Source organism: Thamnophis elegans, chromosome 12 (genome assembly GCF_009769535.1).
Source record: "Thamnophis elegans isolate rThaEle1 chromosome 12, rThaEle1.pri, whole genome shotgun sequence".
NCBI classification, from domain to species: Eukaryota; Metazoa; Chordata; class Lepidosauria; order Squamata; family Colubridae; genus Thamnophis; species Thamnophis elegans.
In genome coordinates this window covers 10,007,577-10,021,162 of record NC_045552.1, presented here as the reverse complement: position 1 = coordinate 10,021,162, position 13,586 = coordinate 10,007,577, and the positions used below count along the sequence as shown (strand labels likewise).

Below are 13,586 nucleotides of genomic sequence, written 5' to 3'. Positions count from 1 at the left end.
AGGGACAGAATGCAAAATAAAACAGCCCATTCTGAGTTTATAGTGCTGTTTCATGCTTCTTAGTATGCAACATTTTTTTAAGTGCTTGCCCTTTCCTTTGGCCAGTGGATGTTGCAATATGGCCTAACAAAAGAGTATCCCTTTGATTAGTATGACCACTGTTTATTCAATTCACTTAATTTACTAAGCTTGCCAGGCACAGACCTCAAAGAAAACATTGAAATTAATGGGCTGGTTTGAGGGTCAATGTGCAGTCCGCAGCTTCCAGCCATGACTACAGGTAGTCCTCAACTTACAGCAGTTCATTTACTGACCGTTCAAAGTTGCAACGGCACTGAAAAGTGACTTATGACCCGTTCTTCACAGTTGTGACCTTTGCAGCATCCCCATGATCAAAATTCAGACGCTCGACAACCAGTTCATATTTATGACCGTTGCTGTGTCCCGAGGTCACGTGATGCCCTTTTGCGACCTTCTGACAAACAAAGTCCATGGGGAAACTAGATTCGCTTAACAACCAGGTTACTCACTTATCAACCGCAGGGATTCACTTGACAACAGAGGCATGAAAGGTCGTAAAATGGCTCGAAACTCACTTGACAAATGTCTCACTTAAGCCACAGAAATTTTGGGCTCTGTTGTCCTCAGTCAAGGACTGCCTGGATAGAAAGGCTCAGCTCATTCCTTGGCACTTAAGCACTCCTTTGAGTCCTTTGTTTTCCCCCTGTGGATTTTATTAGTCCTTATGGGGGACTATTTATCAACGTTTAAATGAGAAGAGGTTTCACAACAACACCAGGAGTGTTCAAGAGTTTTCAGTGATATACACAGGCGTTTGATACATGAGAGACAAAGGCTACCATCCAGATCCTAGAATAGAATAAAATAGAACAGAAGAAGAATAGAATGGAAGAAGACTAGAGTTAGAATAGAAAAAGAGTAGAGTTAGAATAGAATAAGAGTAAAATAGGATAGAATAAGGATAGGATAGAATAATAATAGAATAAGAGTAGAGTTAGAATAGAATAAGAGTAGAATAGAATAGAATAAGAGTAGAATAGAATAGAATAAGAGTAGAATAGGATAGAATAAGGATAGAATAGAATAAGAATAGAATAAGAGTAGAGTTAAAATAGAATAATGATAGAATAGAATAAGAATAGAATAATAATAGAATAAGATTAGAATAGAAGAATAGATTACAATAAGGATAGAATAGAATAATAATAGAATAATAATAGAATAAGAATAGAATAAGAGTAGAATAGAATAGAATAAGAGTAGAATAGGATAGAATAAGGATAGAATAGAATAAGAATAGAATAAGAATAGAATAAGAGTAGAGTTAAAATAGAATAATGATAGAATAGAATAATAATAGAATAATAATAGAATAAGAGTAGAATAAGAGTAGAATAGAATAGAATAAGGATAGAATAGAATAAGAATAGAATAAGTAGAGTTAGAATAAAATAAGAGTAGAGTAGAATAGGATAGAATAAGAATAGAATAAGAATAGAATAAGAGTAGAGGTAGAATAGAATATAATAGAATAGTTGGAAGGGACCTTGCACCTCCAACCTTTGTTTTGTTTTTTCTAAACTTGTCGCCTAAGGCGGCTGCCTATCAAAACACGCTACCATTTCGGTCTACGGTTGATCATCCTCGGAAGCAGTTTCTCAATGACGCACCGACGGCTCCAACTGGGAGGGGAACGACTCTTCTACCCTTTATAGCTCTACTTTCTCTGGCTTTAAACCGTCAACGTCCCTCGCGACTGGGCCGGAAGCAATCGGGAGGAACTTCCGGTAGCGGGTTCGAAGCGACTGAAAGCGGGCCTGGCTTAGGCGCAGGTAGGTTGGCGGTGGCGGCGATGTCCGCTCTTCTCGGTTGGCGGGGCAACCACCCCTCGGCCCAGGGAGGCGGCGAATCTGAACGAAGGCGGCGCTCTCGGAGAGAAGGCCCTTCCCTCGCCTCCCGCGCGAGGAGCCGGGATGCTATAAAGCCCCCGAGGCCTGCTGGGGCGCTTACCCGGCCTCCTCGGGAGCGAGCGAGCGAGCGAGCGTGGGGGGGGGGGGGGGGGCATTTCCCTTCCATTTCTCCTCCCTGGCGATTTTTGAGATTGCGGCTCCTGAGAGAGGAAAGCTGGTTTGCGACCATCCTGTGGCGGAAAGCAAAAGGTTTCCTGCGAGCTCTGAATTTAGCATGGTGGGGAATGGGGAAGACACGGAAATCCCTTTGGATCTCGGCTGCCAAGTGTTTCTAAGGAAAACGTCGGGCCTTTGGGGGGGGGGGGTTAACGGTTGCCTCCAAGTATGGGTGGGCCCTGTCCCTCTTCCTCCCATTTCCCCCCCCCTTCCAAATTTTAAATGAATAAAATACATAAACAAATGTTATTTATTTCAGTACAGGTAGTCCTCAACTTACAACAGTTCATTTAGTGACCAAAGTTACAACAGCACTGGGAAAAAAGGGACCTGGGATTGGGTTTTTTTCACAGTGAAGATCTTTGCGGCATCCCCAGGATCACACTAGGCCACTAGGTTCATACTTATGACTGTCGCAGCATCCTGGGGTCATGTGATTCCCATTTTGCAACCTTCTGGCCAGCAAAATCAATATGGGGGGGGGGCAGATTCACTTAACAGCCAGGTTACTAACTTATCAACTGCAGAGATTCACTAAACAACTGTGGTGAGAAATGTGGTAAAATGGGGCAAAATTCACTTAAGAGATGTCTCACTTAACCACTGAAATGCTGGGTCGTAATTGTGGCCGTAAGTCGAGGACTACCTGTACTGTATCTTGGGAGCTGTAAGGATATGCCACTTTGGGGAGTTTTTGAATTCTTGGAGGAATTCAATCATTCATTCATTCATACATACATAACATAACATAACATAACATAACATAACATAACATAACATAACATAACATAACATAACATAACATAACATAACATAACATAACAAAAAGGCAGCCATTCTGCAAAGAGCATGTTATGTGGAGTTGTGTGTATTCCACTCTCTGAAGAAAGGCAAGTTATAAAATTATACGATTGTGCATACTTGTAATTTCCCCCCTTTGGTGCCTAGTTGGCCCCTGGAGAATCAGATGTTTTGTGAAGTGACAAGGAAAGAATTCACATTGGCTGTCATTTGTTCCCAAGTGTGTGTTTACATGTCGCTTTGCTTTTTTAAAATACAGATTAAAGGGAGGCCGATATAGTGAAGCAGCAGTAATCCACACCAGTAGAAAAATCTAAGTACCTACAAAGAAGGCTAGTCTGTTTTCAGCAGTTTTACAGTGTCTAGACCAGTGGTAGTCAACCTGGTCCCTACCACCCACTAGTGGGCGTTCCAGCTTTCATGGTGGGCAGTAGGGGTTTGCTATAACTCTGCTTTATAAATTTTATAAAGTAAAGTTACTTCCCTACTTTATAAATCACCATTAATATGGAACCGGTGGGCGGTTAGAAAATTTTACTAATAACAGAGATACAAAGTGGGTGGTAGGTATAAAAAGGTTGACTACCCCTGGTCTAGACTATAATTGTACACCTAACATGACTACTTCACAGAATATTTGTCTTCATTAGCAACAGTTATTCCAAGAACTCTTCATTATTTTGTTTTCTTTTCCTTGTTAGCATCTTAACTAGAAGTGCTAGGAATTCCCTGGGGTTCAGATCAGGAAACCCAGCAGATATTACTGCCAGTTCGCTTATGTGTGTGCAGGCGCAGTACAATTAAAATTGTTCTGTGCATGCGCAGAACTAAAAAACAAAATGAACCAGGGAACCGGTTCAGGGGTGTGGCAGGCCTGGGTCGCTGCCGGTTCCAGCAACCCAGGTCACCAAATCACTATTGCCTCTGCCGAACCAGTAGGAACCCACCACCGGTCTACATCTTTCCTTTGGTACTTGTTGGCCACATTTCTGAGCCCAATTCTACTCATTATTTGATGAATGTCTACACAGAAGTCTTTAGAGTTAATCTTGAATTTTTACCACAATTTTTTCTCTCTTTTTGACATCTCTTATTATAGAACTTTCCCAGCAGAAAAAAAAAGCTGCAACGCCTGGGGAAGAATGGCCAGTGAGATTCAAGAACCATTCCTGGATAGCTCCTGTTCTGGCTCTGCGGAAGATAGGGAATCAGAGGGTGACATTATAACTAAACATCAGGACTCAGATAGTGATCAGAGCGGGCCGAAGACAGTTGCCAAATGTTTGAGTGAAGATGCTGAACCTTTGGAAATGCCAGCAGAGCCTGCTGATCCATGCCAGGTCACAAAAATGAAAGTGAAACAGGAAGAGGGGCCAAAGACTGAGGCAGCCTTGGTGCCTCCTCCTGTGGAGGTAGCTGTCGCTGTCCCAGTGCCACCCTTGAACGAAGGGAAGGGAGCAAAACGGATGATGGAAGATGATGCTGAAGCCTTTAAAGAAATGCCTGATGTCTGCCAGGAAGCCAGAGAGCCAAGAAGGGCTATGCTGCTGCCTGACCTCTTTGGAGAAGCCCAGGAAGCACACAGCAGTCTGGATGTCAGCCGGGCAGGAGGCTGCACAAAGGTGGAGCAGGCTATTCCGTGCTTGTCCAACATGGTCTCAGAAAATAAGCGCAAACGCTTTCGGGGTTTCGCCTATAAAGAGACTGAAGGTCCCCAAGTGGCTTATGAGCGGCTCCAGGAGTTGTTGTTCCAGTGGTTGAAACCAGAGGCCCACAGCAAAGAGGAAATAGTTGAGCAGCTAGTCCTCGAGCAGTTCCTGAACCTCCTCCCCGAGGATGTCCAGAAATGGGTCCGGGAGCGTCATCCAGAAAACGGGGATGAAGCTGTCGCCCTGGCAGAAGACTACCAGTTTCTGCATCCTGAGCCCGGACGGCAGCCCTATCCGGAAAGAGCAAGGCAGCGGGCTTCAGCCAGAAGTTGGCTGCGCTGAAGTCTCAGGAACAGACGGGCAGGAAGGGCTATTTGTAAGGGAAGGGACCCTTAGGGGTAGAAAGTCTGGTCGGTTGATGGCTACCCTGCTCAGAGATTTGCTATGGCTCAAAGCTAAAGAGACATGATGATTTTGGGCAGCTATTGTATTCCTTGTACACCACGTTCTGGGTGATGCTTTGCATGACAATAAAAGGCTGATCTATTCCAAAATGTACTTCCTCATATTCAGCTTTTAAACACCGTCAGTAATGTCACAAACCTTTTCTAGTGGTTTTCAAAGTCTGAGAGTCTCGGAAGGATTGAAAGACTTCTGTAACAGGTCTTGGGCTGTGGTTTCAACCATCATTTAGCCTATATTGTGAAAACAATGTATAAGAATCATGCATTAGTTAGAAGAGGGGTGTCAAACCTGGGGCCTTTGCGCAGCTACTTTTCAGACAGCAGAGTTCTGGCTTGGACTGGATTACAATTATGTGGCCTCAAGTAAGTGACTAATCTGGATAGAAAACAAGCAACATCCTATGTTAATTCTACAGTTTAATGCCAGATTTTACATACTGTAGGTCCATTTAATCTACAATCAACTATCTATAATTGACAACCATTTCTAATTATTATTCTAGAAGTTTACCTCTGCAGTTAGATCTTGTATTATGCTATTTATGCTATTGCATTTTTATTAGTTGAATAATAACAATACAATAGTATGAATAGCTTTTCTGTCCAGAGAAGCAATTTACTATTAAACAATGGGGAATACATTTAGAAATAAAAAGTTTAGTGGAATATGAAGAATAAGTAATACATGTTTGCCAGTAATATGTGGTAGAAGAGATAGGAAAATAGTTATAGTAAAGAACTGGAAAGAAAGAACAGAAGGAAGAAAAATGCATCTTGAGCCTGTGTCACGACCACCACCAGCTCTCTGAAGTCAAACATCCCTGATGCGTCCTTCACTGAAACCGAGTTTGACACCCCTGGGTTAGAAGCTTGCCCTATCTTATGGGCAGGAGTTGACTCTTAAAACAAGTAGATGGGGTTGAGTTGATCACCAGCCTGCCTCTGATGGCAGATTTGGGGAGGGGAAAACATTTTTTGAAGTAAAGGATAGCATTTGAATTCTGGAGGCCAGGATTAAAAATTGTTTCAATTTAGATGTCATTAAAATTACATTAGTAAGTTAATATGGTCCTTCCCCATGTCACCAAATAACTAGCAACCAGGAATGGCTTTTAGCAATAGCAATAGCACTTATACGCCACTTCATAGTGCTCCTACAACCCTCTCTAAGTGGTTTGATAGTGGCTTCCTGACCCACATGAACCCAAGCAATTGTGAGCTACACCATTTTTCAGAATTTTTATTTTTCAATTTCCCACTCTGCTAGTATCCTATCCACATAATACCCAGTGAAGAACTTTTTTCAGCTTTTAAGCCTAGTTGGCCAAATGCTGCCATTCCTTTACGAAGAGTGTCAAAACTGAAGGATCAGAAAACAAGTGAGAGACAATTTATAAGATTTTATTAGGGTTGATACTTGAGAATTTACATGAAAACATGATTCTGAAAAGATTCTATTTTGTGGTTGGGAAGTAGGGATTATTCTGGGATCCTTTTAGGCAACAATGGGATTCGAGTATATATGGATATGTTCATGACTCCATATGAGCGTATTGAAAATGCCACAGTAGTACCAATAGAAGACAATATTCTAGCACTGATGATGTTACCTAGCTGGGTAATGAAACTTCTGCAAGAAAACTAGCATCAAGGACCCCACTGTCCCAGAAGTAGGCAGAAATTGAAAGATGTTTAAAGATTAAAATGTTTGGAAAGGTCATTTTAGAGTCAGAAAATTTTGCACCTCACCCTAAAACAGGCCTCCATTTTACTAAGATTATTTTATACTGAGATTTAACTGGGACATGATTTCTGCAGCACTATTTTGAGTATTACTTACTCCAAAGGCAGCCTCATTGAGTCTAGAAAAAGCTCACTGCCTGGGAATATAGATATTTTCTCCTTTTTATCTTTCAAAAATTGTCATTGGGGCAAATCACGCTTGTATTTCCTGCAGTAATGTCCTGGATCCATTCAAGATAATCGAAGACCTTGGTGTAGACGCCAGGCTCAAAAGGTTGGGCACAAGGAAAGTGCCCCCAAGATACAATGCCATGGATTTGTCCATAACAGATGAGGGGTCCTCCAGAATCACCCTGTTAAGAAAAACCAAACATGGAACATCACTTTACTATCTATGAATGGGAAGAGTTGCAAATGGTTCCCTCTTCCATTGTCCATTCTTTATATAACGTCAAATGTTTCACTTGGGTGTTCCCCAATCCAGGATCCTTCTACAATTTAACTCCTAGGGTTTCCTCCACCAGCATCACCACCACTATTGAGAAGTCTGGAAATCCAGACACCTAGAAAGCACTGGAGTTAGAAAAAGCTGTAACTTGGTATGTATGTTTCTACAAGATGCCTTCAAGACTGGACCTCTTATCATAACTTTGAAAACCGGCATCGTATCTTTAGAAGTCTCTCTTTGAAGGGATCATCTTACCTTACATGAATCTTTTTCTCCTTCCGGTTCACCTGCACACAATATGTTGCCTGACAACCCTGGGTAAGCTGCTTGACACATCTCATTATGGAGTATGTTAATGTTAACACAATGAGGGACTTTGGGATAAGTCACTGAAAAAATAAAAAATAGGCAAAGTTACATAGTTCCACTATAGAATGCTTTAAATAAACCTGATTCTAAAAGGTAGTTTTTGTTTTTGCTATAGAGTATGCCAGTTCCTTATTTATTTCTTTTATTCCGAGGACCTTGTGGGCGTGGAACTGATGAAGAAATGGAAACTTAGAGAACCCCGTTGCCCATCCCCATCCCAATCTCTTCATGGGTATCATCAGACATAGTGAGACCCCAAAAATGTTTGATGTTACTCTGTTTCCCTGAAAATAAGACCTCCCCAGATAATAAGCCCAATTGGGCTTTGGATCACATGCGCTAAAATAAACCCTCCCCAAGAATATTGCAACACAGCAGCAGCCATGAGGTGACCATGCTCACCGCCTCCTGCATCTCAAAAATAATAAGACCTCCCGGAAAATAAGGCCACGCGCTTATTTCGGGCTTCAAAAGAAAATAAGCCCCTGTCTTATTTTTGGGGAAACATGATAATAGCTTTGGCTGAGACGGAGAATCCCTACCTTCAGGTGATGTGATTGTGCCCCAGCCCATAACATGGCAAATTGAGCCCACACCGGGAGGGCTGGAGGACAAGCTGAGAGGTGCGATGTGTTCACTAATGTTAACAGAACTGTTCAGCCTGATCAACATGATGTCCTGGCTCCATTGGGTACAGTTATTGGTATTGAGACAACACAACTTCTCCTTCGGGACTCTTATCTGCTCATCCTCATTGTGTACATGTATGTTATGCACACCAAGCCTTATCTGGATATCTTCCCTACAAGAAAAACAACAAAAAGTTAAGGAGTCCGTGTGATTATGGTACTCATGATTTTGCATTGCACACATCCTTTCTCAACCCAACCTATCTCAAAGGATCGTGGGATAGATAAAGTTGAACACAAGATCTGGATAGTGCCCACTCTGCTCTTGTTTTGCATGGCTGTAAAGACATGATGCTTCGCCCAGGCCTTTGACAAGGCGCCTCACTTCATCATGGTTCACTTCATCATGGTTTTATCCTTATGCTTTTTTTAAAATTTATTTTCTTATTGCAAACCCCCAGAGTCAGGCGGCATGTGCTTTATACATTCTGGTAGGTTGTACAGTCAGTCGGATATTTAGACTGGATTTGTCATTTTTATCCACCTATCGAGTCCTTCCCAAGGACATGGGGTAGGTAGATTTTGTGCTTCCATGGCATTAATGGGATTGTCCCAGGATGTAAGCTGTTCCAAGTAAAGCTGCCTTTTGCAATTGACTGTGTTGATTTTGTCAATGCTGATGGTGTTCAGGTAATGATCCGGATATTATTGTTGTTATTATATCCCAGGAAAAAAAAGAAAAGATATAAGTACTATGTTGAAGAAGGACATTCTAAATATAAACAGCATTGCTCAAGATACGAATATGAGGAGCAGTAGCAGCAGAAGACTCATTCAAAATGCACAGAGAGATCACTAAAATTAGCAGAAACATTATTTTTTAAAAATCTAAGCACGATCTCCCTCAACCCTTCCACATTCTGTCATGCCCTCACCTGTTGCAGTGGGCAGCGGTGAGCACCCATTCGTTGGTGAGCAAGGTCCCAGCGCAGAAAGCCCCTTTAGAGTTATACAAGAGTACAAGGAAAGGATGTTCTCTTTTGTTACATTCAAAACCTCCAACGATCTCCGTAATAGGGGCTGCAAAGAAATCAAGAAAGTTCACTAGTTGGCCATGGAGTAGAACAGAAATGGCTTTTATTAGTAGTGTTTCTATCAGTACACTAATTTTGGAGGAGCGCAGAAGACTGTGAGACACGCAGCAGCAAACCTGTTGAATAAAATGGAGTATTTGCAAATCATCTACATGCCTATACCTATATAGGTAAACTACCTGTGAATCGTTAAGTGATTAATACATGTATGTACTGTACTGTATGTATGTGTGTATATGTGTAAGTGTACATCAGAGATGAGATCCTACCGGTTCGGACTGGTTCAGCCGAACTGGTAGTAACTTGGCGGCCTGGGTAGTTGGAAACAGCAGCGACCCAGCCTGCCATGCCCCCGAACTCTTTTTCTTGGCGGGGCATAGGCGCTGCCATCTTGGTTTTTTTAGTACGGCGCATGCGCATATAATGCGCATCAAGTACGCTTGAGAGAGAGAAGGGCACACATGCATGTCCCTGAGCAAACCGGAAGTAGCAGCAGCCGGAAACCACCCCTGGTGTATATATGTCTATAACAATAGTACTTAGTGCTTCATAGTGCCTTACACCCCCTTTTAACCAGTTTACAGAGTCAGCCTCTTGCCTCCAATAATTTGGGTCCTCATTTTACCCACCTGGGAAGGATGGAAGGCTGAGTCAACCTGGAGCCTGGTGTCAGGCGTGCCTCCTTCAGTAACCAAGACAGAAAACTCCCAACTCCATTGTTTATGGAATTAAAAAGTACTTTGACTGGTTATGAAAAGATAGCAGTGAAAGTAAAGCAAGATCTGAGCCAGAAAGGCATGAACCCATACATGTGAAACATTTACTCAGCCCCCTCCCTCTAACAACCCCACCCACATTGTCCAATCTGAAACTCCCTTAGGCGTCATGTGGGTTGCATCTCCAGAAAGCATCATCAGGTTGGTATGCAAGACGGTTGGCCTTGACCAGGTCCAAACATCAGCCACCAGCATGCGCAGAAGATGGTGGGAAGAAAACTCCCTTTTCCGTATCAACTCCTGTACCATTTATTCCCATCCCAAATACCAGGCCCCCACCCTCCCCGTTTCTATGGCAGCCGAAAGCAAGTAAGCAAAGCAGATGCTGACACCTGGTGAGATTCGAATTGCCAAATTGCTGGCAATTTGTGTCCTGCAGTACTGCATTCCAACCACTGCTCTTTACACTAGAGTAAACCAAACCTAAATAAATCACAGGATGGAACAATTCAAGGTGTATGAGTGAAATGAGGAGCTATTCCTGCGGGAGTGGTGTTTACCATGCTGCTGCCCCAGCTGATTTGTTAGATTTCATCATAGGCCAGGTGTGTCAAGCTCAATTTCATTGAGGGCTACATCGGGGTTGTGTTTCACCTTGGAGGGTGTGTGTGCGTGTGTGTGTCCATGGTGGGCATGCAGTGGTGGGATTCAAATTTTTTTACTAGGATAAAGTTTACCCCTCAGTTATTTTTGTTAGGTATAATTACTGATTGTACAGTTATAGAGATTAACCTGATTTTGCATTTAATAACCGCAGCTAGACGGTTGGTGGCGCAATACTGGAAGAAGGAAGATTTGCCTACTTCTCAAGAATGGACACTGAAAGTAACAAACCTAGCTGAGATGGCTAAAATATCTGCATATCTTAAGGACCATTCAAACGAGAGATATAAACTGGAGTGGAAAAGATGGATTGATTATACTCAAAATAAATACGGGACTAAGAAATTTCAGATAGCTTATGACTAATGAAACCAGGAATGATATAAATTGTTTAGAGCTAGCCTAGCAAGGAGGAGTTAAAGCTCAAGGGAAAGATGTTATTAACTTTTTTTTCTTTTTAAACTTATTTTAGAATGTTTTTGTTAAAGATTTATACCCTGTATTGGTTCTGGGAAGTCCGGGGGGGGGGGGTTGGGGGAGTTTGGGGGGGGGAGGGAAGTAAATATTTGTAAAAGTTTGTTTTTTAAAATTTTCATTAATTTTTTTTTTTTTTTTTACTACCGGTTGTGTGCGTGTGGCAGAGGAAGGATACTGCAAAATCCCCATTTCCTCCCGATCAGCTGGGACTCGAGAGGCAGAGAATAGATGGGGGCGAGGCCAGCCAGAGGTGGTATTTACTAGTTCTCCAAACTACTCAAAATTTCCACTACTGGTTCTCCAGAACTGGTCAGAACCTGCTGAATACCACCTCTGACAGACAGCAATGGTCTTCTCTATTTGCACCAACTGTGCCTTCTCCCCCCCCCCCCACTCTCTACCTGTAACCTGCTTGTACATCTCGAGTTAATAATTTCGTTCAGGTTTACTCATGTAACTGGAGGTTTAAACCAAAAAAAAACCACCTAAAGCTCCTCCACCCTTTGCTCCATTGTCCAGGCTCTTACCGTAATGAAGATATACTAGCAGGTGTGCAAGCAGTGCCATAGCTTCCACTCTATGTGGCAAACTGTTTGCTTGGACTTTAGAAATTTGGCCAGAATGCACAGTTCAAAATATTTGATCAAGTGCTCTAGGACGGAAGGAAAACAGATTTTTTTTTTCTAACTGGGAGTGTTTTTAAGGCTCAAAAAGCCAGGGCAGTTAGACCATAACAAGGCAACTTCCCTACCCACCCCTCACTGATCAATTTGTCTGTGTGGTGTGGAAAAACAACTCTGTATTATTCGGGCAGAGTTAGACTAAGAGGGAAGCCCGGTTCTAAATCATAGCAAAACCAAATGTAGCTCCGTTGAGGTTATGTAAAAATCTGATCTCTGCCATTGCATCCATAAATGATAGGAGTAAGTCTCAATTGGTTTTATGGTACACATCATTGTAGGAAATTATCACCCAGACCTCTCCCAGAAAAAATGAAATATCCTAGGAAATATTGAAAAGGCAGAATATTTCTCTGGATGTGAAAAGAAAGAAACATGTTTTAAAAGACAGAATAGCTGCCTGTAGCTTCCTGCCCATCCCCACTTTGTCAATGGGCCATTAAGAAGGCCAAGCTAGTCCCTTTACATAATAAAGACTTCTCCACTTCAGCTCTGGGGAAGATGGGATTAAAGCATGATAATATTGGAATTTTATCGAACTCACCACATGTCATCTGAGAACTCAACCAAACCTGGACTCAAAGCACAGCCTAGAGAGTTGCCCCTGCATGGCTCCATGGGAGTCTGACAACCAATCAGAACACAAGCTCAAGATCAAAGGCCAAAGGGGGCATAAAACCAGGGACTCAGCATCTCAGTCCGTCCTTCTCTTCTTCTCCACCAACATTGAAGCATGTGATCACCTTTTCTGTTCAGGACTCAAGCCATGTGGTCCTGTCCACCAATAAACTATCTTTCCAAGCAGCCTCCATGTCTCCAATGTCTTTTTTCCCACTTGGAGCTGAACCCAGAAGGACATTTCTTTCATCAACATTGAATCAGACTATTAAACAGGTTGGTGATGGTTTCCTGTCCTACATGAACCCTAGCAATTGTGAGCTTCATTGCCATTTTTCAGATTTTTTTGTTTTTTTCAGTTTCCCACTCTGGTAGTATCCTATCCACGTACTACCCAGTGAAGACCTTTTTCAGCTTTTAAGCCTAGTTGGTCAAACACTGCCATTTGCCAGGCCACTCCTTTACTAAGAGTGTTAAAACTGAAGGGTCAGAAAACAAGTGAGAGACAATTTATAAGATTTTATTAGGGTTGATAGTTGAGAATTTACATGAAAACATGATTCTGAAAAGATTCTATTTTGTGGTTGGGAAGTCGGGATTATTCTGGGATCCTTTTTAGGCAACAATGGGATTCGAGTATATATAGATATGTTCATGACTCCATATGAGGATATTATAAATGTCGCAGTAGTACCAATAGAAGACAATATTCTAGCACTGATGATGTTACCTAGCTGGGTAATGAAACGCCTGCAAGAAAACTAGCATCAAGGACCCCACTGTCCCAGAAGTAGACAGAAATTGAAAGATGTTTAGAGATTAAAATGTTTGGAAAGGTCATTTTAGAGTCAGAAAATTTTGCGCCTCACCCTAAAACAGGCCTCCATTTTACTGAGATTATTTTATTCCGATATTTAATTGGGACATGATTCCTGCAGCACTATTTTGAGTATTTCTTACTCCAAAGGCAGCCTCATTGAGTCTAGAAAAAGCTCACTGCCTGGGAATATTTTTCCAAAATAGTTGGATACGATTGGGGGGTATAGAAGAGATGTACTAATACATAACATTTTCTCCTTTTAAATCTT

General features: G+C 42.1%; 2 protein-coding genes across 4 annotated transcripts; one reads left to right on the top strand and one right to left on the bottom strand.

The window, feature by feature from the left end:
• Positions 1-1,770: 1,770 nt before the first annotated feature.
• On the top strand, positions 1,771-5,151 carry LOC116515464. 3 transcript variants are annotated; one of them, XM_032227524.1, is made up of 3 exons: positions 1,771-1,853; positions 3,208-3,261; positions 4,048-5,151. In XM_032227524.1, exon 3 carries the CDS (start codon positions 4,091-4,093, stop codon positions 4,937-4,939), a length of 849 nt encoding a protein of 282 aa, XP_032083415.1. In that variant the 5' UTR covers positions 1,771-1,853; positions 3,208-3,261; positions 4,048-4,090; the 3' UTR covers positions 4,940-5,151. The 3 variants fall into 3 exon arrangements, with proteins under 3 accessions (XP_032083415.1, XP_032083417.1, XP_032083416.1); XM_032227525.1 differs by lacking the exon at positions 1,771-1,853 and adding an exon at positions 1,862-2,180; XM_032227526.1 differs by lacking the exon at positions 3,208-3,261 and having other exon boundaries at positions 1,773-1,853.
• Positions 5,152-6,245: 1,094 nt separating this feature from the next.
• Positions 6,246-11,834, bottom strand: LOC116515465 (snake venom serine protease-like). The gene is made up of 5 exons (XM_032227527.1): positions 11,728-11,834; positions 9,186-9,330; positions 8,164-8,423; positions 7,508-7,641; positions 6,246-7,157 (listed from the first exon to the last, which is right to left on the bottom strand). Exons 1-5 carry the CDS (start codon positions 11,765-11,767, stop codon positions 6,975-6,977), a joined length of 762 nt encoding a protein of 253 aa, XP_032083418.1. The 5' UTR covers positions 11,768-11,834; the 3' UTR covers positions 6,246-6,974.
• Positions 11,835-13,586: the final 1,752 nt, after the last annotated feature.